The sequence below is a fragment of the Schistocerca americana genome, chromosome X (assembly GCF_021461395.2).
Source record: "Schistocerca americana isolate TAMUIC-IGC-003095 chromosome X, iqSchAmer2.1, whole genome shotgun sequence".
Classification (NCBI taxonomy): domain Eukaryota; kingdom Metazoa; phylum Arthropoda; class Insecta; order Orthoptera; family Acrididae; genus Schistocerca; species Schistocerca americana.
The window spans coordinates 229915947-229938635 of record NC_060130.1 but is presented as its reverse complement, the minus strand read 5'-3'; the positions used below and the strand labels follow the sequence as shown (position 1 = coordinate 229938635).

The window sequence follows — 22689 nt, the reverse complement described above, 5'->3', positions numbered from 1 at the left end:
GGAAGCCTATAAGTAAACACTGCTGCAATGAAGAATGAAGTGGAAATACTGTTCAAAGGTCCGGCACATGTGAGCACACGGCGCATAGAAACGCAAAATCAAATAAATCAAAGATGTGATATTAGCTCTTTATGTAGATTTAATGCCTAGAAACATAACAACTGTGTAAGGCAACAACAGAGCTTGCATTTACACTTTTCGTCTAGTTAATATGTATCTCCATTAGGCGAATTGCAGTTATCTATGCCCACCATTATTAGGACAGAAGGTCTAATCGGAAAGCAACATCAATTCTTCTGGAAGTGGAGTATGATTGTCTCTTTAAACTGTGCAAAGGAAATTTTTCTCCTAATTGCAGTCTGATTCCTATGACTCTTCAAATTTGGTACTCATCAAAAAATTGTCGAAATGGTCTTAAATATTATCGCGTATGCCGCCCACTTTTCAACTAAAATGTAATATTCATACGTCAAATAAAAGTAGACATTGACACGATTCCGGCAAGGTATAACATATCGATGTTCGTCATGTGATGCGACCAGAATATGAGCTCAAAGTCAGGGGTCAATTATTATGAAGTTACCTCCACCACATCTGCGACGACAACAAGCACTTCTTATGGAATTTAGAAAAATTCGAAACAATTTACTTTACATTCGTTCTCTGATTATATAAATATGAAACGACTCCGCTCTAGGAAATCATAATTTGTAGAAGCTATACGCTTAAAAAACAATAAATAGTGGAAGAAAGCTTGATAAGAGATTGTAACTGGGGATATCAAGAAATTCCGATGTATTTGACATGTTCGCTAAGAGCCTCCACTGGACAATTTAAAGACTACTTGAATACGGCTGATAGGCCAATCAACTATATTTATAACTTACATGTTTCTTAATGAATTTTATTCTTAGTTCATTAATGTGATTGATAATAATGCCATACGATAAATAAATAAATACCGACAAGCGACGATGCTATCAAAGTATTTCTGAATTCGTTCGACGCCTGCCGCCATGCCTACTTGACAACGACTTCATACGATGGAACAGTACTCTAAAGCAGGTTGCACTAGCGCTGTGTGTGCAGTTCCCTCTATAGATGCTTTGCATTTTCGCAGAACCGCTTCCAGCAAATTTCAATCTTCGTTATAAGTCTACCGATTTTTCATGATCGTCCCGTTTCATACGGCTTCTTAGTGTTTATTGTGTTGGCAGAAGGGCCGACACTGTGTCACTAGAGGAGGCCGAAATGCACGCGTTTTAGCTCACGCAGGCTGGCGTGAGGAGGGAAGGACTATACTGACGTGAGGTCTGGAACGTGACAAGGAATTAGAATTCAGAAAGCGGACGTAATTAGTTTGATACTTAACTTTAAACCGAGCGAGGTGGCGCAGTGGTTAGCACACTGGACTCGCATTCGGGAGGACGACGGTTCAATCCCGTCTCCGGCCATCCTGATTTAGGTTTTCCGTGATTTCCCTAAATCGTTTCAGGCGAATGCCGAGATGGTTCCTTTGAAAGGGCACGGCCGATTTCCTTCCCAATCCTTCCCTACCCCGAGCTTGCGCTCCGTCTCTAATGACCTCGTTGTCTACGGGACGTTAAACACTAACCACCACCACCACTTAACTTTAATCCATTAATGATGAACGTCGCTCTTGACGGTACATGATTCACAATATTATCTGTTCAGATTATAGTAACTGAATATGGCGCCTTGCTAGGTCGTAGCTGCAAATGAGAGCGTATGTAGACAGTGAACCGTCGCTAGCAAAGTCGGCTGTACAACTGGGGCGAGTGCTAGGGAGTCTCTCTAGACTAGACCTGCTGTGTGGCGGCGCTCGGTCTGCAATCACTGATAGTGGCGACACGCAGGTCCGACGTATACTAACGGACCGCGGCCGATTTAAAGGCTACCACCTAGCAAGTGTGGTGTCTGGCGGTGACACCACAGTGTTCCCTGTATACTTATACGATTGTCATACTCAAAATGTTCATCACTAATGTTGGAAACAGATACCATCATCGGGTTCTTTTCCTTTGTTGTAGCCATTATCGTACATTTATTCACACAGAGCGGTGATTCCCTAAAAAAAAAGTGAAAGTTTTGTCCAAGTCTCTCAAAGGTTTTTACGATCGCCAAACGGCGATAATCTCCAGCAGACAACGGCATTGTCAGCTGCTACTGAATCTCTCTGATAAGTAGTTTCTGAATACTGAAACATTACAGGTCCTATTACGCTTGTCGGCCAGCGTGGCCGAGCGGTTATAGGCGCTACAGTCTGGAACCACGCGACCGCTACGGTCGCAGGCTCGAATCCTGCCTCCGGCATGGATGTGTGTGATGTCCTTAGGTTAGTTAGGTTTAAGTAGTTCATAGTTTTAGGGCACTGATGACCTTAGCAGTTAAGTTCCATAGTGCTCAGTGCCTTTTGAAGTCTATTACGCTTGATTGGCGCACACCCGATGCTACTTTGTGTTCTGTGGATAGTTCACTGTCTAGTGTAGCGTACTGTGTTCCATTAGTTAAATATTCCTCGAGTCATTCACATATTCGCGAAGATACGCCATACAGTCGCAATTTAGTTAGTAGTCGACAGTGTGGCACTGTGTGGAACACCTTTCGCAAATGTGGCAAGAAGGAATATAGCTGTACACCTGCCTCTGTTGTTTACAAGATACAGTGTGATGCGCACGGATGGTTTTTCCTGTATCGCTGTTGATTCTTTGAGAGACGAAGTTGGGTAGTGTCTGTGAAATTGATACCAGCTCTTACGTAACTTAATTATTTTGTCAGATGTCGCGTCCGTAATTCCGAAGTACGAACGAGGAAATGCAAGTGCGGTCGCGTGCGGTGAATCCCCGGGGCGGCAGCGGCGGGGGCGGTGCGTGCGCAGACGCAGCGGCGCGCAAGCGGAAGGGGTAAGGCGTCAGGGAGGGGGTGAGGGGTAAGGGTAGGGGTAGGGGGCGCGGTCCCCGGCCGGCCGCGGCGCAGCGTCAGTCCGAGGAGTGTCATGATCGCAGACAGACGGCTCGCCGACGGGAAGACATGCATCAGAATGACCGCCGCATGCGTGGTGAGTCACCTGCGCGCTGCTCCTCGCTAATATTGCCGAGCAAACAGTAGCTGAGCGCATGCCTCCTCTTTACTTCCCTGCCTGACGCATTAGCGGCGCGCTCCTCTAAAGTGGGGTGAAGCAGCAGGCTTTGCGTCCGTACCCGAAATGTGACATCAACAAATCCTCTAATTTAATGCAGCAGATAAAACACTGGAAGTTATTTGTCGAATCACTGCTCGGCGTACCTCTTTATTTGAAGTATATGAAAAATATTACGGTAGCGGTCACCTTTCTCACAGATCGTAACCTCAGAGCACTTGATCTGACCGTTGGTGAAGAAAAGTAGAAAGCAAATCTTTGTTAACGTAAACACGATGCCTTACGAGGAGTCAGTAAAGATGACTACACTTTATGGTATCTTTAGTTAGGTCATTAATATGTGTTGATGACAAATATACTAGTCAGGAAACGATCGACATATGTATCACGCTTAAAATCCTGCGAATTTAGAAAGTGAACGTTGAGCTCTAGCAGTAGTATTCCTGTGTGTAATAATAGGGAATTTGTTTACACCAGACATTATATGTACTGTCTTGCGTTGCTAAATAGTGCGGCAGATAAAACACATTTCCCTGCTGTCCTAATGCCTTCCACAGTCTATGGGGCTTAAAAATAATTATTCATATTCCTCCTGAAATATTTTGTGGGTGGAACCTCCGAAAGCACACCGATATGAAGCAATACTTCTACTAAAAATATCGGTTTCATTATGTGTCAAAGTGGCACGCCGATAGCATGTGTTTTTTTCGCACGATGCGATTGTTTCGTATGTAAGTAAGTTTTACTTGCGCACCTCTGCACTGAGGCATTTCACGCCAATTGGCGAGTGTTACCAGACAATTTATCACACACAGACTTTGTAACTTCGACACTTACTGGACGAGAAGCAAAATATGGTATGAAGTAATATGATTGTAAAAATTACGAAGTACATTATGTAACCGACAACTAGCAACGTAATGCATCTGCTTCTGAGAGTCACAGTACTTTTACTTATCTCTACTTAATCACCCATTTGATATCCCTGTCATTTGAGACAGCTTAAGGTATTTAAGCTCTAATCAATCTAACCAGAAGATTGGCTTAAATACCACAGTTGACCTGTTTTTCCTCCACAAATTGTTACCAGAGGTAACAGTCGAAAATTCATTTCAAGTTTCACGAACCTCTCCACAACCCGCAGAGGACTAAACCAATAACTTCCTAATCTTATGGGCGCAACCACTAAATGCATTCTTACACTGACTTCTTTTTAGTGAAAAAGTCAACTAAAGAAACCTGTTTGTAAGATTCTTAAGTTTTGCTTGAGTCTTAATTCGCGGACTAGATCAACATGAGTGTGGGAACCACCTGAGAAGCTGCATTCAGGCCGACGTCATTTCAGACTTCATAGTGTAGCCCGAATACAACATGTAAATGTGCAGACCAACAGTTGGGGCACTGATAACCAAAGAGGCGCGGGTTCGATGCCCGGCTGGGTCGGAGATTTTCTCCGCTCGGGCCCTGACTGTTGTGTAGTTCTTACGCTCCTATCATCGTAACTGATATTCCACTGCTGAAATGGCTGTATGGGCACGGTCCGAAAGCCAGTAAATTAAAAAAAATATCCTTCGGGCAACCATGGTGTACTGAGATGGACATTATTATACAGAATCGTATCCACTCAGAAAATTTATAATGGATACGTAATGGAAGGTATTTTCAATAAGTAGAAAAGCTTGCTGTTTATGGTCCATTCGTATATGAAGCAAAGGTGAGAGAACAAGAGATTTATGCCATTCATTCAAGGAATTCATTCTAACATTCAGATGACGTCAAGCTCGATGGGTAAGGAAGTGGGAAGGAATGGCTGTCTCTCGAATGATCTTCAGGCCCAGATGGTCAAGGATGTCATTCAATCCCGAGTTAGTCTGCCTATGCTCTGCAGCTCTGTAAAGTATACAGGTATATCCTCATACATCCATTAACGAGCCAAAACAGTATGACCACCTGTTTAACAGTGTGTTGGTCCAGCTTTGGGAGCGCAATACAGCAGCAGTTCTACTCGCATGGATTCGAAAAGTCCTTGGTAGGTCCCTGAGGTGAGGTGTGTGGGGCCAAATGCCTAAGCGCAGGTCACGCAATTCCCGTAACTTACCGGCAAGTGTTTTTAGGAGCCTCCCAGATATGTTCCGCCCTGTTCAGATCAGGGGAATTTGGTGACCAAGACATCAAGGTGAGTTCACTGTCACTGAAGCACGATTCTGGTTGTGACAAGGGTAGTTATCCTGTTGGAATATGCCATCGCTGTCAGGGAAGACTTCAAGCATGAAGGGATGCAGGTGGTCCGCAATAATGTTCACGTAGTTCACAGCTGTTGTGGTGTCTTCGATTCCTATCACACGTCCCACGGAAAGCCAACAAACGACCTCTATAGTATAATACTGTTCCCACCATCAGGCGTCTGCGGAGAGACGCGAGAAGCAAGTTTCGCCTGGATGACGGCTTTTGCGGACAAGACCATCGACCTGGTGTGGAAAGTAATGTGAGTCATTAGACCAGGCGAAACGTTTCAATTGATACACTCTCCAGTCTCGATGATCCTGAGCCCAACGCAGTCGAAACGGACGATATCGTTGGGTCGACATGGGAACACGTTTGGAGCGGAGCGCCATGTTCAAAGGCTCGCATCTCAATCGAAGCAGGCAACATGGGCCACTAGGTGGTACGTGAAAAGCAATGGAACGCACCAGACACCTGCAAGCAATTTCGAGTTGCAATCAGTATATGTTTGTAGTATATTTACTAGCGTCCTCTCACAAGTGGCGGCGGGGTAGAAATCATTAGCTATGCTATCCGATTCGCCCGAGAAGGATAGATGTTTCCTACGATGATGAGATCATTAGAGATGAACTCTAGGACATGTGGCCAACAATGATTGAGAAATTCAGCTGTTGGCCCAGATTGTCCCACTCCTCAACGGCGATTCGGCGTAGATCCCTGAGTGGTTGGGGGTCTCGACGTCCATAAACAGCCCTTTTCAACCTATCCCAGGCATGTTCGATAGGGATCATGTCTGGAGAGCATGTTGACCACTCTAGTCCAGCCATGCCGTTATCCTGAAGGAAGTCATTCACAAGATGTGCATAATTGCAGTTGTAACACGACGTCCTGTGGCTGCACGAAAAGTATTATTCAACGTGGGAGCGTTGCTGTCAGGGTTTCTGTGAGTCATAATCCGTAGGTAGCGGTCATCCACTGCAGTAGTAGCCCTTGGGGGACCTGAGCGAAGCATGTCTTCGACAGTTATGTCTCTCTGTATCTCCTCCATGTCCGAACAACATCGCTTTGGTTCACTACGAGACACCTGGGCACTTCAATTGTTGAGAGCCCTTCCTGGCACAAAGTAACTGTGCGGACGCGATCGAACAGCGGTATTGACCATCGAGGCATGGTTGAGCTACAGACAACACGAGCCGCGTACCTCCTTCCTGGTGGAATGACTGGAACTGATTGGCTGTCGGACCCCCTCCGTCTAATAGGCGCTGCTCATGCATGGTTGTTTATATCTTTGGGCGGAGTTATCGACATCTCTGAACAGTCAAACTGACTGTGTCTGCGATACAATATCCACAGTCAACGTCTATCTTCAGGAGTTCTGGGAATTGGGGTGTTGCAAAACTTTTTTTGATGTGTGTAGTAATAATGGAGACAGTAGCGAATAGGCCTTTCTCGATGTGAAATCGGGCCACATTATTTAGGAAAGAAGTTTACCTTCGACTGATGTCATTTCAGATGACTACCATATCATGTGAAATGTTTTACTGAAGACAAGGAAAACCTAAATTCGAATGACTGGACGGAGAATTGAGCCTCGCTCCTCCAGAATACAAGTGCAATAGCTGGACACCTCTTTGATCTCGAGAAACTCTTGCATACACTATGTCTGTTCTGTTTAGAGGCGTGGTATTGCTACTGCTAGGTCAGTTCCATTAGCGTGGAAGGCCACGGATTCCTAACAACAAGAAACGCTTCCCTATGAAGGAAACGTCTCGTTTTCCTGAAATATTTAGGCTGTATAGATTGTCCTTTGTGTCACTTGTATCTGCGGAAAAATTTTAGAGATTTTTTTTCATTGACATCATGGTCGTCTTTAGTTGTAATACTATTTATTTATGAAACCCTTTATTGCAAATTCAGCTATGTGACCATTGTCAAATGGGATTCTGTAAAATTGTGTTTCAGTGCATATCGAAACCCTAAAAAAATATCTGACATGTATATACGTGAGGTATTTTTTAAGGCTTCGACATTTGGTGAAGCAAAGTTCTGCAGTATCCGAGTTGATTGTGACCGCACGGCCGAAATGAGAATAGTGGGCTTTCTAAAAAAATATTTTTACAGCGAAGGGCGACCATTACATAATTTCAAAATGTTTACATTACTCGAGACAATCATTCAGACATAAACTACTTCACTAAAGACAAAGCACTCGAAACTGGAAATTTTCATGAAAGCGAGATGACATGTATCTACCCGCCAGGGTAGCCGAGCGCGCTAACGCGCTGCTTCCTGGACTCGGGTAGGCGAGCCGGGCCCGGACCGAATCCGCCCGGGCCGGCCGGAGTGGCCATGCGGTTCTAGGCGCTACAGTCTGGAACCGCGTGACCGCTACGGTCGCAGGTTCGAATCCTGCCTCGGGCATGGATGTGTGTGATGTCCTTAGGTTAGTTAGGTTTAAGTAGTTCTAAGTTCTAGGGGACTGATGACCTCAGAAGTTAAGTCCCATAGTGCTCAGAGCCATTTGAACCATTTGAATCCGCCCGGCGCATTAACGACGAGGGCCGGTGTGCCGGCCAGCCTGGATGTGGTTTTTAGGTGGTTTTCCACATCCCACTAGGTGAATGCCGGGCTGGTCCCCACGTTCCGCCTCATTTCCACGCGTCGCAGACGTTTGAAACACGTCCGCACTATTTCACGCTTTACACTAGACGCAGGCAGTTTGGGTACACTGATTCCGTCCTGGGGGGTACGGGGTGGCGGCAGGAAGGGCATCTGGCCATCCCCAACACTAACACTGCCAAATCCGTTCTAACCACGCCGACCCTGCGATCGCTGCGGGACTATGGCGTAAGCGAAAGAAAAAGGAAGAAGATGACATGTTTCTAACTGCAAACGCAGGTCAAGATAACCCGAACGAATCATGAAACCTACGAAAACAAATATAAATACGGATGGAGGAGAAATTGATTCTCATCTCTCTGTACGCTGTTTGATCAAAAGTATTCTAAATATTGGGGGATTGAGCGCTAGATGCCTGTAGAGGAGGAGCCGCTGGAATAAAACGAGGTGGGGTGTGTTGCGTTGTCAGTATAGAAGCAGTAACAGCACAGTGGGTCGGTTGGGAGGGCTCACTGACTTGGAACGTTAACTACCACTGAATGTCACCTGACTAACAGATCAATCATGGACATTTCAGCAGTTCTAAAGCTGTCCAAGCTAACTGTTGATGATATGGTTGTAACGTGGATATGCGAAGGAAATCCACAGCTAAACTACGACCAGAAACGTCTCATATAGGCCTATTGACAGGGACTGTCAAACACTGTAGAGGGTGGGTGTAAAAAAATCGCATGAAATGATCAGAAGAAAATATTCGTGGGTTCCAAAGTGCTCTCAGAGATCCGATTAGCGCAGTGACTGAGCGTAGAGAATTTAAAAAATTAGGGACAATGGTCGACCAGCTTCTCATAAGTCACACATTTCTATAGTCAACACTGAGGAACAGTTGAGCAGGTGTAAAGACCGATAACACTGCACACTGGGCGACTGAAGACGAGTGATGTGGAGTGATGAAACACGCTATACTCTGTGGTAATCCGATGGAAGTGTTTTGGTTTGGCGACGCCTGGAGAATGTTACCTGCGATCAAGTGCAGCGTCAACAGTGAGATAGGGAGGATGTGGTGTTGCGGTATCGGGATGTTTTTCGTTGGTTGGTTTGGTTGGTTGTTTGAGGTTAAAGGGACCAAACAGCAAGGTCATCAGTCCCTTGATGTTTTTCGTGGTTAGGGTGCGACCACATTACTACACTTAGCAAATACACTACAGGCCATTAAAATTGCTACACCAAGAAGAAATGCAGATGATAGACGGGTATTCATTGGACAAATATATTATACCAGAACTGACATGTGATTACATTTTAACGCAATTTGGGTGCATAGAACCTGAGAAATCAGTACCCAGACAAACCACCTCTGGCCGTAATAACGGCCTTGATACGCCTAGGCATTGAGTCAAACAGAGCTTGGATGGCGTGTACAGGTACAGCTGCCCATGCAGCTTCAACACGATACCGCAGTTCATCAAGAGTAGTGACTGGCGTATTGAGACGTGCTAGTTACTCGGCCACCATTGACGAGACGATTTCAATTGGTGAGAGATCTGGAGAATGTGCTGGCCAGGGCAGCAGCCGAACATTTTCTGTAACCGGAAAGGCCCGTACAGGACCTCCAACATGCGGTCGTGCATTATCCTGCTGAAATGTAGGGTTTCGCAGGGATCGAATGAAGGGTAGAGCCACGGGTCGTAACACATCTGAAATTTAACGTCCACTGTTCAAAGTGCCGTCAGTGTGAACAAGAGGTGACCGAGACGTGCAACCAATGGAACCCCATACCATCACCCTGGGTGATACTCGCGATGTCGCCAATCACGGATGCGACCATCATGATGCTGTAAACAGAACCTGTATTCAACCGAAAAAATGACGTTTTGCCATTCGTGCACCCAGGTTCGTCGTTGAGTACATCATCGCAGGCGTTCCTGTCTGTGATGCAGCGTCAAGGGTAACCGCAGCCATGGTCTCCGAGCTGATAGTCCATGGTGCTGCAAACGTCGTCGAACTGTTCGTGCAGCTGGTTGTTGTCTTGCAAACGTCCCCATCTGTTGACTCAGGGATCGAGACGTGGCTGCACGATCCGTTACAGCCGTGCGGATAAGATGCCTGTCAGCTCGACTGCTAGTGATACGAGGCCGTTGGGATCCAGCACGGCGTTCCGTTTTACCCTCCTGAACCCACCGATTCCATTTTCTGCTAACAGTCATTGGATCACGACCAACGCGAGCAGCAATGTCGCGATACGATAAAACGCAATCGCGATAGGCTACAATCCGACCTTTATCAAAGTCGGAAACGTGATGGTACGCATTTCTCCTCCTTACACGAGGCATCACAACAACGTTTCAGCAGGCAACACCGGTCAACTGCTGTTTGTGTATGAGAAATCGCCGGCCGGTGTGGCCGAGCGGTTCTAGGCTCTACAGTGTGGAACCGCGCGACCGCTACGGTCGCAGGTTCGAATCCTGCCTCGGACATGGATGTGTGTGATGTCCTTAGATTAGTTAGGTTTAAGTAGTTGTAAGTTCTAGGGCACAGATGACCTCAGTTATTAAGTCCCATAGTGCTCAGAGCGATTTGAATTTTTTGTATGAGATATCGGTTGGAAACTTTCCTCATGTCAGCAAGTTGTAGGTGTTGCCACCGGCGTCAACCTTGTGTGAATGCTCTAAAAAGCTAATCATTTGCATATCGCAGCATCTTCTTCCTATCGGTTAAATGTCGCGTCTGTAGCACGTCATCTTCGTGGTGCAGCAATTTTAATGGCCAGTAGTGTAGCTTAATGTGGAAGGACATGAACACATAGAACATTGTGTAGTGCATACAGTAGAGGAATACTTCCCAGAGAATGATTGTCAGTATCAGTATGACAACATCCTGTTGTAAAGCAGCATCTGTGCTGCATTGGTTTGTGCGCAGTAACATTCCTGGAATGGACTGGCCTGTTCACAGTCCCAACCTGAACTCGGTGGAACACGTTTGGGACGAATAAGAAAGTCGAATTCGCTCCAGACCCGAGAGTCCAACATCTCAACCTTCTGTGGTTTCTGTTCTTAACAGAAAATTGTCTGCCATTCCTAGCACAGGTTTTCAGACACCGAATTGAAAGTGTCTCCAGCACAGTTCAAATCATCACAAAGATGAAGTATGCAGACACCCCACATTTATATCTACTAATATGTGACCGTATGCTGTTGATCAGGTAGTGCATTACGACTTGTTTATTTTCCACGGCACTGGACTCAGGTTCAGAGCAAGAGCAGAAGATATTAGCTCAGAAAGAGCTCACCATTTGTCAATAATATCGCTTTCCAGACTCTATTACACAAAACTTAATAGTTTATCGAAAACATCTTAAGAAATCTGCAATGTAATAGGATGTCAACGTCAGAAATTAATTATTTCAACGAATCAGATTATAGTTGGGAAAATGGATTTCTGTGAGCGTGATAAATAAGTGAAAATATATTTCTAACCATTTTGTTGTTGCTGACACCTTCATTCCGAGCGTCGGTTTGAGGCAGCTCTCCACGTTAGTCTCACCTGCGCTTCTTCATCGCTGCGTAAATGCTGAAATCTAAATCAGTTTAAACCTACGTACTGTAGGAAAACATTGGTCTTCCTTTGAAGTTTTATTTTCTAAATTACTTCCCTTACCAGACCGTCAATTTCTTGATGTCTCAGGATGTGTTCTGTCAACTAATTCTTTCTTTTAGTCAAACTGTGCCACAAATTTATTTTCTCCCAAATTCACTTCACTACTTTCTCATTAGTTTTGCGTTCTTCTCATCTAATCCTCAGCATTCTCCTGAAACATCAAATTACAAAACATTGTATTCTCTTAATGTCTGGACTGTTTATCGTCCATGTTTCACTTCTGTACAAGGCTACACTTCTGACGAATAAGTTAAGATAATCCTCATACTTAAATTCTATCTTTCAGTTACCCTTTTCTTGCTCTAGAAAATCTGTATTTTATCTCCTTTAGGATCATATTTATATTGGAATGTAACGTTCAGTATAGGTTTCGTGAGATTCTGGTCATTTCATATAGAGCCATTTTAAAGTCAGAAAGTAAAAGTTAATCCGTATCCCTTCAATGATCGCCGGAGTGTCGCATTACCGTCCTGAGTAAGATCCTAATGCAGGTGGTTGGCGTTGCCTCGCTGTGGTGTGATGATGGTGTGTCAAATGTATACTGCAGTATGTTGATAACTGTCGCAAATATTTGTTAAATGTAATATTGCTATTAGTAAGTATAGGATGAGGTGTTATTTGTTATTAATGAGAACGGGATGAAAGCAAAGGCAGGGTGAAACATAGTCGTCACGCAGCCGATGAGGTGCTAGAGATTAACGTCCCATCCGAGGACTGGATCGCTACCAGTTACCCCCACTATGTAAGACTCTTCATACTAATTTTGAATTTCAGCCGGCGAATTGGTACACTGTCCAGTGATTAAGAACTGCACGTCCTCGTACCTCATCTCTATACCAATCAGATCCTAAGGACGGAAATTCTTCCACCGGCGGAATGCAACCGGCACTCTCAGGTTCGAGTGCACATGCATGCATTAATCACTTCTGTTAAGGTGGCAGGGGAATAATCAAACTGGTGGAAAAAAGGGAGCCACTGTCCTATAGAATCGTAAAAAATTCTCTAAAACTGCAATCACAGTAACTGGTAGTTGGTGTCTAAAGAGAACTGAGTCAACATGTACAATTTAGTTCCTAATGTTTGCTGTCGAGAACAGCCCCGCACTAACAATGTTGCTCCTATCGTAATGCTGTCAGCGTTTCTTATAATCAATAGGGGACGATCTCTCCCTTGGATGAACGTAAGGCATTTCTTATAAACCAGCATCCTGCTACCGGTATTATCTTCAATTATTCTCTAGTTCATTGTAAATTCTCAGTCACAATATCATATTGCGACACATATGTCAACCGTGATAGATCGCCCAGTGATTAACAGGCGATAAGCAACACTGTCCAGTTACATTAATGTGATCACCTGTCAAAAGCCCGAAAAATCAACTTTTTCGGCCCGACATATGCAGGAAGAGTGTCAGTGAGATTCTAGAAGGTATCGAAAAGGATATGTAACCATGGCGACTCCAATACTGTGGCCAACTGCGCTAGGTTTCTCAGTTCAGGATCCATGGCGCGAACAGCCCGATCGGGGTGGTCCCACAGATTCTCGGCTGGGTTTTAATCTGGGGAGTTTGTCTGTCAAAAAAGTATGGTGCTCTTCGAGCCATGCACGTACACTGTGAGCTGTGTGATACCTTGCATTGTCGTGTTGGTAGATGCCATCTTGCCGAGGAAAAACAAACTGCATGTAAGGGCGGACATGATCCCCAAGAATAGATGCATACTCCTGTTAACCCATTGTGCCTTCTGGAACGACGAGATCACCCAAGGAATGCCACGGAAGCTGCCCCAAGACCATAATGCTCCCACCTGGTTGCAGGTGCTTGATTTCAGAAGTTTCACGCCGTGCATGCCAACGTCAGTCTGTCCGATGGAGCATAAAACGTGATTCAACTGAAAAGGCCACCTGTTGGCACTCGTTGGACGTCCAGTTGCAATAGTGGCGTGCAAATTCCAGCCTTCGTCGCCGATGAATAGCACTCAGCATGGGTGCGTGAACCAGGCACCTGATGCAGAGACCCATACGCAGCAATGTTCGATGAACGGTCATTGAAGAGGCACTGTTAGTAGCACCTTGGTACATTTGGACGGTCAATTGCTCAACATTTGAATGTCTATTTGCCCTTACACATCTCTGGAAGCGTCGTTTACCGTGGTCATCTATGGCTTGTGGTGCACCACTGTTGTCTCGGCGTCATTTTTCGACAGCGCCATTTTGCCATGCATGGTATACACTGATCAGCCAGAGCATTATGACCACCTATCTAATACCCGGTATGTCCACCTCTGGCATGGGTAACAGCGGCGGAAGATGTGGCGCGGAAGCATGAGGCCTTGGTAGGTGGCTGGAGGGATTTGGCACCACATCTGCACCCACAAGTCACCTAATTCCCATAATTTGTGGAGAGGGGGGCAATGAGCTCTGACGCCACATTCAATCACATCCCAAATGTGTTCGATCGGATTCTGAGCTGTGGGCCAGCCAGCACATCAATTGGAAGTCGCCACTGCGTTCCTCGAGCCGCTCCTTCACACTCCTGGACTTGTGACATGGCGCATTATCTTGTTGAAAAATGCCACTGCCATCGGGAAACATGATCGTCGTGAAGGGGTGCACGTGGTCTGCAACTTGAGCGCGATACTCCTTGGCCGCCATAGTGCCTTACAAACTCCACTGGACCCATGGATGCTCAAGTGAATGTTCTCCAGAACATCATGCAACCGCCAGCTTGTCTCCGTTCGCAATTGCTGGTGTCAAGGAGCTGTTACCATGGAAGACGACGGGTTCGCGCCCTCTCATAGACATGATGAGATTCATCAGACCATGTAACGCACTGCCAATGCGTCAACATCCAGTGCCGATGGTCACATGCCCATTTCTGTCGTAGTTGCCGATGTCGTGGTGTTAACATTGGCACATGAGTGTGTCGTGGGCTGCGGAGGGCGATCGTTAGGAGTGTTTGGTACACTGTATGTTCGGACACACTTATACTCTGCCCATCATTGAAGTCTGATGTTAGTTCCGCCACAGTTCGCCACCTGTCCTGTTTTACCAGTCTGCCCAGCCTACGACGCCAGACATCTGCCATGAAGGGTATCCACCCTATCCCACAACGTATGGACGTGGCTTCACCTTGGTTTCTCCACGCGTTGAAGACACTCACCACAGCACTCCTCGAACACCCGACAAGTCGTGTAGTTACCGAAATGCCCGTGCCGAGCCTCTGGACCACCACAATCTGCACTCGGTCAAACTCTGATAGATCGTACGCCTTCCCCAATCTATTCACGGACAGCACGCTCACTGATAATACATCCACCGTGTATGTGTCTGACTAGGAGTGATTCCTCGCCAGGTGACGCTGCTATCGCCTGGACAGGTTTATATCGATAGCAGGTCGGTGGTCGTGATGATCGGGCTGATCTGTGGCATGCGAACTGTTTGCAGACTTAACCATTTCGTAAATGCTTCCACCCTTGGTCCAAAAGTCACGATCATGCCGTATTGGACGTCACATAAATCACTCCGTTTCCGAATTACGACAACGACTGCTTTCTTTTCTGCGTCCCCCCGATTCGCTTTAAATACCCTCTACTGCTAGTGGTGCCACCTGTCGTCTGTGAGTGGTTATTGCACGTTGACGTCGAACATAGGCGGTGGTCATGTTTATCCAACAGCACCGTATATAATCGCCTCGACAACAAATATGAAGCAAGCACCATATGATTTCGCCGGCCGAAGTGGCCGTGCGGTTAAAGGCGCTGCAGTCTGGAACCGCAAGGCCGCTACGGTCGCAGGTTCGAATCCTGCCTTGGGCATGGATGTTTGTGATGTCCTTAGGTTAGTTAGGTTTAACTAGTTCTAAGTTCTAGGGGACTAATGACCTCAGCAGTTGAGTCCCATAGTGCTCAGAGCCATTTGAACCATTTGAACCATATGATTTCACGTATTATATTATAACGTATACATATAAAAATAGCCTTCTTCATGGAAATCAGGATGGATTTGAAAATAACTAGCTCTAATCGGAAACGACATCCTCAGTTCACGGATATCAGAAACTAGGTTGGTTATATCGTCATGTCTACTCCCTGTCAGGAAAACGCGTTGCAATGGGATATCCACCGGATTTTTGCTAACATGCAGGACGTATCACGTTATCCTGAATGGAGAGTTATCTATAGGCACTAAAGTAACATCGGGCTTGCCCCGCGAGAGTCAAATATGACCCTTGCTGTTCCTATTATACTTTGATGATGCAGTGGATAAAATTATTTACGGCCTTAGTCATTTCGCATATGATGCAGTTATCTATGCGAGATTCCATCCAGTAAAAATGGCAGTAATATATTCAAAAATGTGTCGACATGATAGTACGGGAATGCTCAATGATGTAGGGAAATAAAACGCTGTATACCTGACGATATATAAAAGCACGAGATTGTTTCACTACAGGATTAATGAGTCACAAGTGGAGATAGTTCTTTGACACTAATATTAGGAGGTAACAGTATGAAGTGTAAACACGACAAGGCAGTTATCGATCATGTGAACGATAGGTCACGATTAATTAGCAGGATACTGGGAAACTGCAGTTTGTTAAGAAGAGATATTGTATACGAAACACTCTTACGGCACGTAACCAAGTGTATGGGGGACACACAATGTCAGTCTATCAGGAGTATCGAAGAAGGGCGTCGTGGGTGGCCACAGGTTTGCTTAACTTGGAAGAAAAATGTTGAAAAATCTAAAGCGACACACATTCGATGAAAGACGCAATACATCTCGCGAAATACTACTTAGAAAACTACGAGAACCATCTTCCATATCAGAAATTACGAAAAATCGTATCTATCTGGTATATAGGGTGATTATAAAGTAACTATACACACTTCGTGGGTGTAATGTATGCATCAAAACAAGAGTAAAATGTTAAATTTTGTCTGAAATTACTTTATTTCAGAGTAATGCCGTACAGTAGGGATCACGAGTGCAACACCAACAAAAAAAATTAATTCTTCACAGAAAGCAACGACACTGAGGGACCTGAAATTCAACATAACTACGTACTGTACATTTACCTCACAATACGTTCAAAACGATGTTCATGTAGACAAAGACGGTGATGTGCTCGACGTTTTACCGCTCTCGAAATATTGCAGACTCCGTTTATTTCATTCTGCACAGTCGCACAGCCATTTTCTATTCGCTGCTGTAGTTGTGCAACATTCTCAGTTGCAATACCATACAAGATCTCAATGAAATGGCTCCAAAGGTAGAAGGCCAAGGGGTTAATATCCGGGGATCTGATGGCCAAGCAACTGGTCCTGTACGACTTACCTCTTATCAGAATAAGCAATACTCAGACATTGAAATACTCTCTCGCCTCCCGCCTGAAATGTGCAGGGGCAACGTCGTGCAAAAACCACAAGTGGTTCGTGTGGCGAGTGGGATATCATGAAGCAGACCACACAGTTCATGTTCCAAAAACTGTCGATACACTCTTTAAGTCAGGAGCTGTGGAAGAACATGCGGTTCTAGAAACTGATTGTCCACTAAACCGCACCATATGTTCACTGCAAAACGATCTGTATATCCTCGTACTGTAGTTACGTGAGGATTCTCATTCGTCCACACTTGCATGTTATGAACGTTCACGATACCCACATAAGTAAAGAGGCTCTCATCCGTAATTAGCAACCGACGACCGAACAGCAGCATGGCGCTTGAGTAACTAATGACGTCTAAGATAATCTACAGGTGTCAGCTCCTGTACGTTCTCCAGGCGAAATAGCTGAAATAGGTGGAATTGCACTGACTTAGGAACCCGTACAGTGGCACTCATAGGTCGGTACTTATGGTCGAAATTCATATGCCATTTTCAGGATGTTCTCAAACCCACTTCACCCAGTTGAGGCCGACATAACCGTGGTACACCGCGAATACCATATTCCCTTAAACGCCTGTCCACAGTTGTGGAAGTTTGGTTTGCTACTCTTCTGTTTGAAAGCATTTCCATGTACCGTCACGTCATTACTCAAGCATTGCCTCTGCTGCGTCGTAAAAGCGGTGCATATCTGCGTATTCATCGTTTGAGCACGCCATTGTATCGTACACAACGACTGCAGTCTATGAACTAACGACAGAATGGTTGTACGAAGTACTTCTAGTGCCGCTACATTACAACAGCGGCATAAAGTACAACAGACCACACTGAAGTCAAGTAAACAAAGGCATTTCGTGCCAGAATCAACAGAGGTGTGTAGGAGGATGTGCAAAACATCAGTTGATATGCGAGCGAACGCGAGAGACCAAAAGCCTGTACTGGCCATGATGTAATGCCTACCACAGATGACATTATGCATCATAACTGGGAATTTCAGACAAAGCTTTATTTAACATTTCACTCTTATTGTGATGCATACATTACACCCACGACGTGTGTACAGTTACTTTTGAATCACCCTGTATATAGCCGTTGAAACTAGGATAAACAATAGTTCGCACGGAGGCGTACAAACAGTAATTCTTACCCTGCTGCAGCTGGTAATGGAACGTGAGGAAACCTTAGTTTATTGTACAATAAAAAGTACCCTCTGCATCGCTCTTCAGTGATTCACAGAGTATAGCTGTAGATGGAGATCTTAAAAGATCCGTATTTTGGATAGCAGCGCCCAGAATGAGCCTGGGCACGTCATCGTAATACGAAATTTCGACAACAGCCAACACGAACTGATAATACTGGACTGTCATTACCTACAGAACATAGAAAGATTAAATACGGTATTCATGAGAGTAAAATGCCTTACGCATCACACATCAGCAGCAGATATGAAAGTGGCATAGATGTTTCTTCCCACAGTACAGTTCTACATATACATCTACATATTATCTAGCACACATTATGTAGTACGCAACTGTTGGTTTGGAATTTTGTTCACATCTTGGACTGGCTACTTCGATGTAATTCCCTTCAAACTTCCGACGGGAATTTTGGGTTGTTGCTCACTAGAATCATTACTCATTCCTCTTTGTTCCTCGTCAAAGTAGAGCACTTCTCTGATGATGTCATTGTCGTCAAGATGGTGTTTCCCCACGCTACGTGCTTCCTGTGGCTTTTAGCGGAAAGGAAACGCCATCAACAGCGTTTTTGTAAGTCATCTGCGGTCCATCTTCAGCAGATGATCTAACGCTCATCTAGGAAACAGAATCGGCGAAAAATCCCCCTTTATAAATGTTACTGAATATGTATATTTCCTGTTCGTGCTTAGGCACTTTCCGTCCCTAAGTAAAATTGTGTGGAAGGACTCGAAAGTCTTGATGTGATGTAGTTAATTAAATTAGATATACAAATTGCATTCGCTCTCTCTCTCTCTCTCTCTCTCTCTCTCTCTCTCTCTCACACACACACACACACACACACACACAAACACACACAATTAACGCAAACAAAATGTAAATGTTCCTCATTATTCCGCTTCCGACAAACAGAAATCAGCTATCGTAAGTGGTGATATACGCATACCCAGAATGGTGATAACACGACAAGAGTTGTCTGCAGTTATGTGTCTGAGTCTGAGTAGTGTCACGTGTTGTCGTGGATTTTCACTATACCAATTTAGTAATTCTGTCATTTTCACAAGGGTACCGTACCGAGAAGACTGTTGTGAAGTCTACCGCCGGAAGTTCGAGTCCTCCCTCGGGCATGGGTGTCTGTGTTGTTCTTAACGTAAGTTAGTTTAAGTAATGTGTAAGACTAGGGACCGATGACCTCAGCAGTTTGGTCCCTTAGGAATTAACAGACATTTGAACATTTGTTGTGAAGTAAGTTTAACAAAACTACGCCCTATTACTTATAGAAATTCTAACAACTCTTAGCGTTCATGACGCGGAAACGAAGATTGTTGCATTTCGCACATGAATTCGTATATACAACATGGGCTATAAGCGATACTTGGCTAGCGATACTCCGGGCTTCGAATTATTTGGTGGACTGAAACTCTCTGTCTCCTCACTTGGTGTTCACTATAGTATAGGAAGTGCAGAAACTTCTGTATTCACAATTATTTACGTTCTTTTGTAAGTTATATCCTAGACCAGCCTTCACCAATCCCATTATGAGTATAAAGTTATGAAATGAACTGAGCGTGAGGTATTGTCGGACGGAAGGCCCCACTCGGGGAAGTTCGGCCGCCAAGTGCAGGTGTTATTTCAGTCGACGCCACATTGGGCGACTTGCGTGCGGGTGCTGAGGATGAAATGATGATAAGGACAACACAATACCCACTCCACGAGCGGAGAAAATCTCCAACCCGGACGGGAATCGAACCCACGCCCGCTGCATGAGAGGCAAGCACTTTACCACTCAGCTAAGCAGGCGGACTATAGTTGTATTTCTACTGCACAGAACTGGTTTCTATCGCTCACAAAGTAATACCATCAATTCTGGATGCTACACAATACCTTGGACTATTACAGACACATTTCTATTCAAAATACTAATATTCTATTGAAAATAAACAGTCCAGACACAGTTATGTGACCATTGCCTATCCTCAACGACTCTCGGAGAGAGAGGGGGGGGGGGGCAGCGGAAAACAATGAAATAGTGCAGTATTTCTCGTAATGTGGAGGAAACGGAACGAATTAATTGATGTCCAAAAGCGGCATGATCGTTGGCTTTCGGGCGAAGCGTGGACACATTTCCGAAACGGCTAAGTTATTAATCTGTTCGCTTGTAGACGTGGTTAAAATATACCCTGCATGACAAAATGGCACTATCCAAAACCGGCGCCGACGCAACTGTGGTGTACCATGGGCCATAGATGACAGGGTGAACGAAGCCTGCGGAGATGCGTGCGGGCGAATAGACTTGCAAATTTTTGGGCAGCTGACTGCCCAAATGGTCCAAAGTGCTACCAACAGTGCCTCCTCAAAGACCCCACAGTGAACGTTGCCACATATCAGCCGCCACAGCACGCGCCTGGTTCATGCCCCCATTCTGACTGCTGTTCATCAGCTACAAATACTCTAAATTGTTCCCCAGTATCGCAACCGGACATCAGCTGAATGGCGGCAGTTGGCCTTTTCAGATGAATCACATTTTATGCTCCATCAGACAGACGGCCGTTGTCGTTTGAGGCGCGAAACGTCTGAAAACAAACACCAACAAACACCCTGCATGTGTTATGGTCTGGGAAATGTTTTCATTTCATTCCCTGGATGATATCGTCATTCAGGAGGGCACAGTGGATCAACAAAGGTATGGATCTAGCTAGCCTTGGGGACCATGTCCACCCCTACATGCAGTTTGTTTTTCATCGACACGATGGCATCTATCAGCAGGACAATGCAGCGTGTCATACGTGATTCGAAGAGCACAAAGATGAGTTTACGGTGCATCCCTGGACACCAAACTCCCCGGATTTAAACCCAAATAGAGAACATGTGGGACCACCTCGATCGGGCTTTTCGCGCCATGGATCTCAACCGAGAAACCTAGCGTAGCGACCACGGCACTGAGCTTGGCGTGGCGGTACCTACCAGAACCTCACTGACTCATCCTGCACATCTCTCAGCGGTCCGCGCTGAAAAATGTGGTTATTCAGGCTATTGCCAGGTGGTCACATTAATCAGACTTGACGGTGTATTATCTTTAAATTGAAAACGTTTAGTTCTCTAATTAATTTCCATTTATATTACTGTTTCTTTACTGCACTGGATCTAAATGGTTGAAATGGCTCTAAGCACTATGGGACTTAACATCTGAGGTCATCAGTCGCCTATACTTAGAACTTCTCAAACCTAACTAACCTAAGGACATCACACACATCCAAGTCCGAGGCAGGATTCGAACCTGCAACTGTACCAGCAGCGCGGCTCCAGACTGAAGCGCCTATAACCGTTCCGTCACAGCGGCCGGCTGCACTGGATCTCTGTACTAATGATAATAATTATAGAAAGTGCCATTACATATCCAGATTTTAAAAAAGAAAAGAATTGTAAAACTTTACACTATGAATTACTAAAACGGAAATAATAATAATAAATAAAATAACAGTAACAATGAATATTCAGCATTCGAATTTACTTTATTTTGAAAAGTTTCGGAATACATCTACATTTTCGTGATTACTCTGCTATTCACACCAAAGTGCCTGGCAGAGTGTTCAATGAACCACTTTCAAGCTGTCTACCGTTCCACTCTCGAACGGCTCGCGGGAAAGACGAGCACTTAAATTTTTCTGTGCGAGCCCTGATTTCTCTTATTTTATCGTGATGATCATTTCTCCCTATGTAGGTGGGTGCCAACAGAATGTTTTCTCAATCGGAGGAGAAAATTGGTGATTGAAATTTCATGAGAAGATCCCCTCGCAACGAAAAACGCCTTTGTTTTAATAATTGCCACTCCATTTCACATATCATGCCTGTGGCACTATCTCCCCTATTTCGCGATAATTCCAAAAGAGCTGCCCTTCTTTGAACTTTTTCGCTGTCATCCGTCAGTCCCACCTAATGCGGATCCCACACCGCACAGCAATACTCCAGAATAGGGCGGACAAGCGTGGTGTAAGTAGTCTTTTTAGTAGACCTGTTGCATCTTCTAAGTGTTCTGCCAATGAATCGCAGTCTTTGGTTTGCTCTTCCCACAACATTATTTATGTGCTCGTTCCAATTTAGGTTATTTGTGACTGTAATTCCTAAGTATGTAGTTGAATTTACAGCCTTCAGGTTTGTGTTACTTATCGCATAATCGAAATTTAGCTGATATCTTTTAGTACTCATAGGAATAACTTCACACTTTTCTTTATACAGGGTCAATTGCCACTTTCCGCACCATACAGATACATTACCTAAATCATTTTGCAATTCGTTTTGGTCATCTGATGACTTTACAAGACGGTAAATGACAGCATCATCTGTAAACAATTTAAGAGGGCTACTCAGATTGTCTCCTATATCGTTAATATAGATCAGGAACAATAGAGGGCCTATAACGCTTCCTTGGGGAACGCCGCGTATTACTTCTGTTT

General features: G+C 44.9%; 1 protein-coding gene across 1 annotated transcript in view; it reads left to right on the top strand.

Annotated features, from left to right (window-relative positions):
- The first annotated feature begins 3018 nt into the window (after positions 1-3018).
- Positions 3019-22689, top strand: part of LOC124555744 (b(0,+)-type amino acid transporter 1) — a 593057-nt gene continuing 573386 nt past the window's right edge. Inside the window, exon 1 of the mRNA XM_047129768.1 lies at positions 3019-3079. Coding sequence (XP_046985724.1) covers positions 3052-3079 — 28 coding nt within the window. The 5' untranslated portion in view covers positions 3019-3051. The remainder of the gene's footprint in view (positions 3080-22689) is intronic.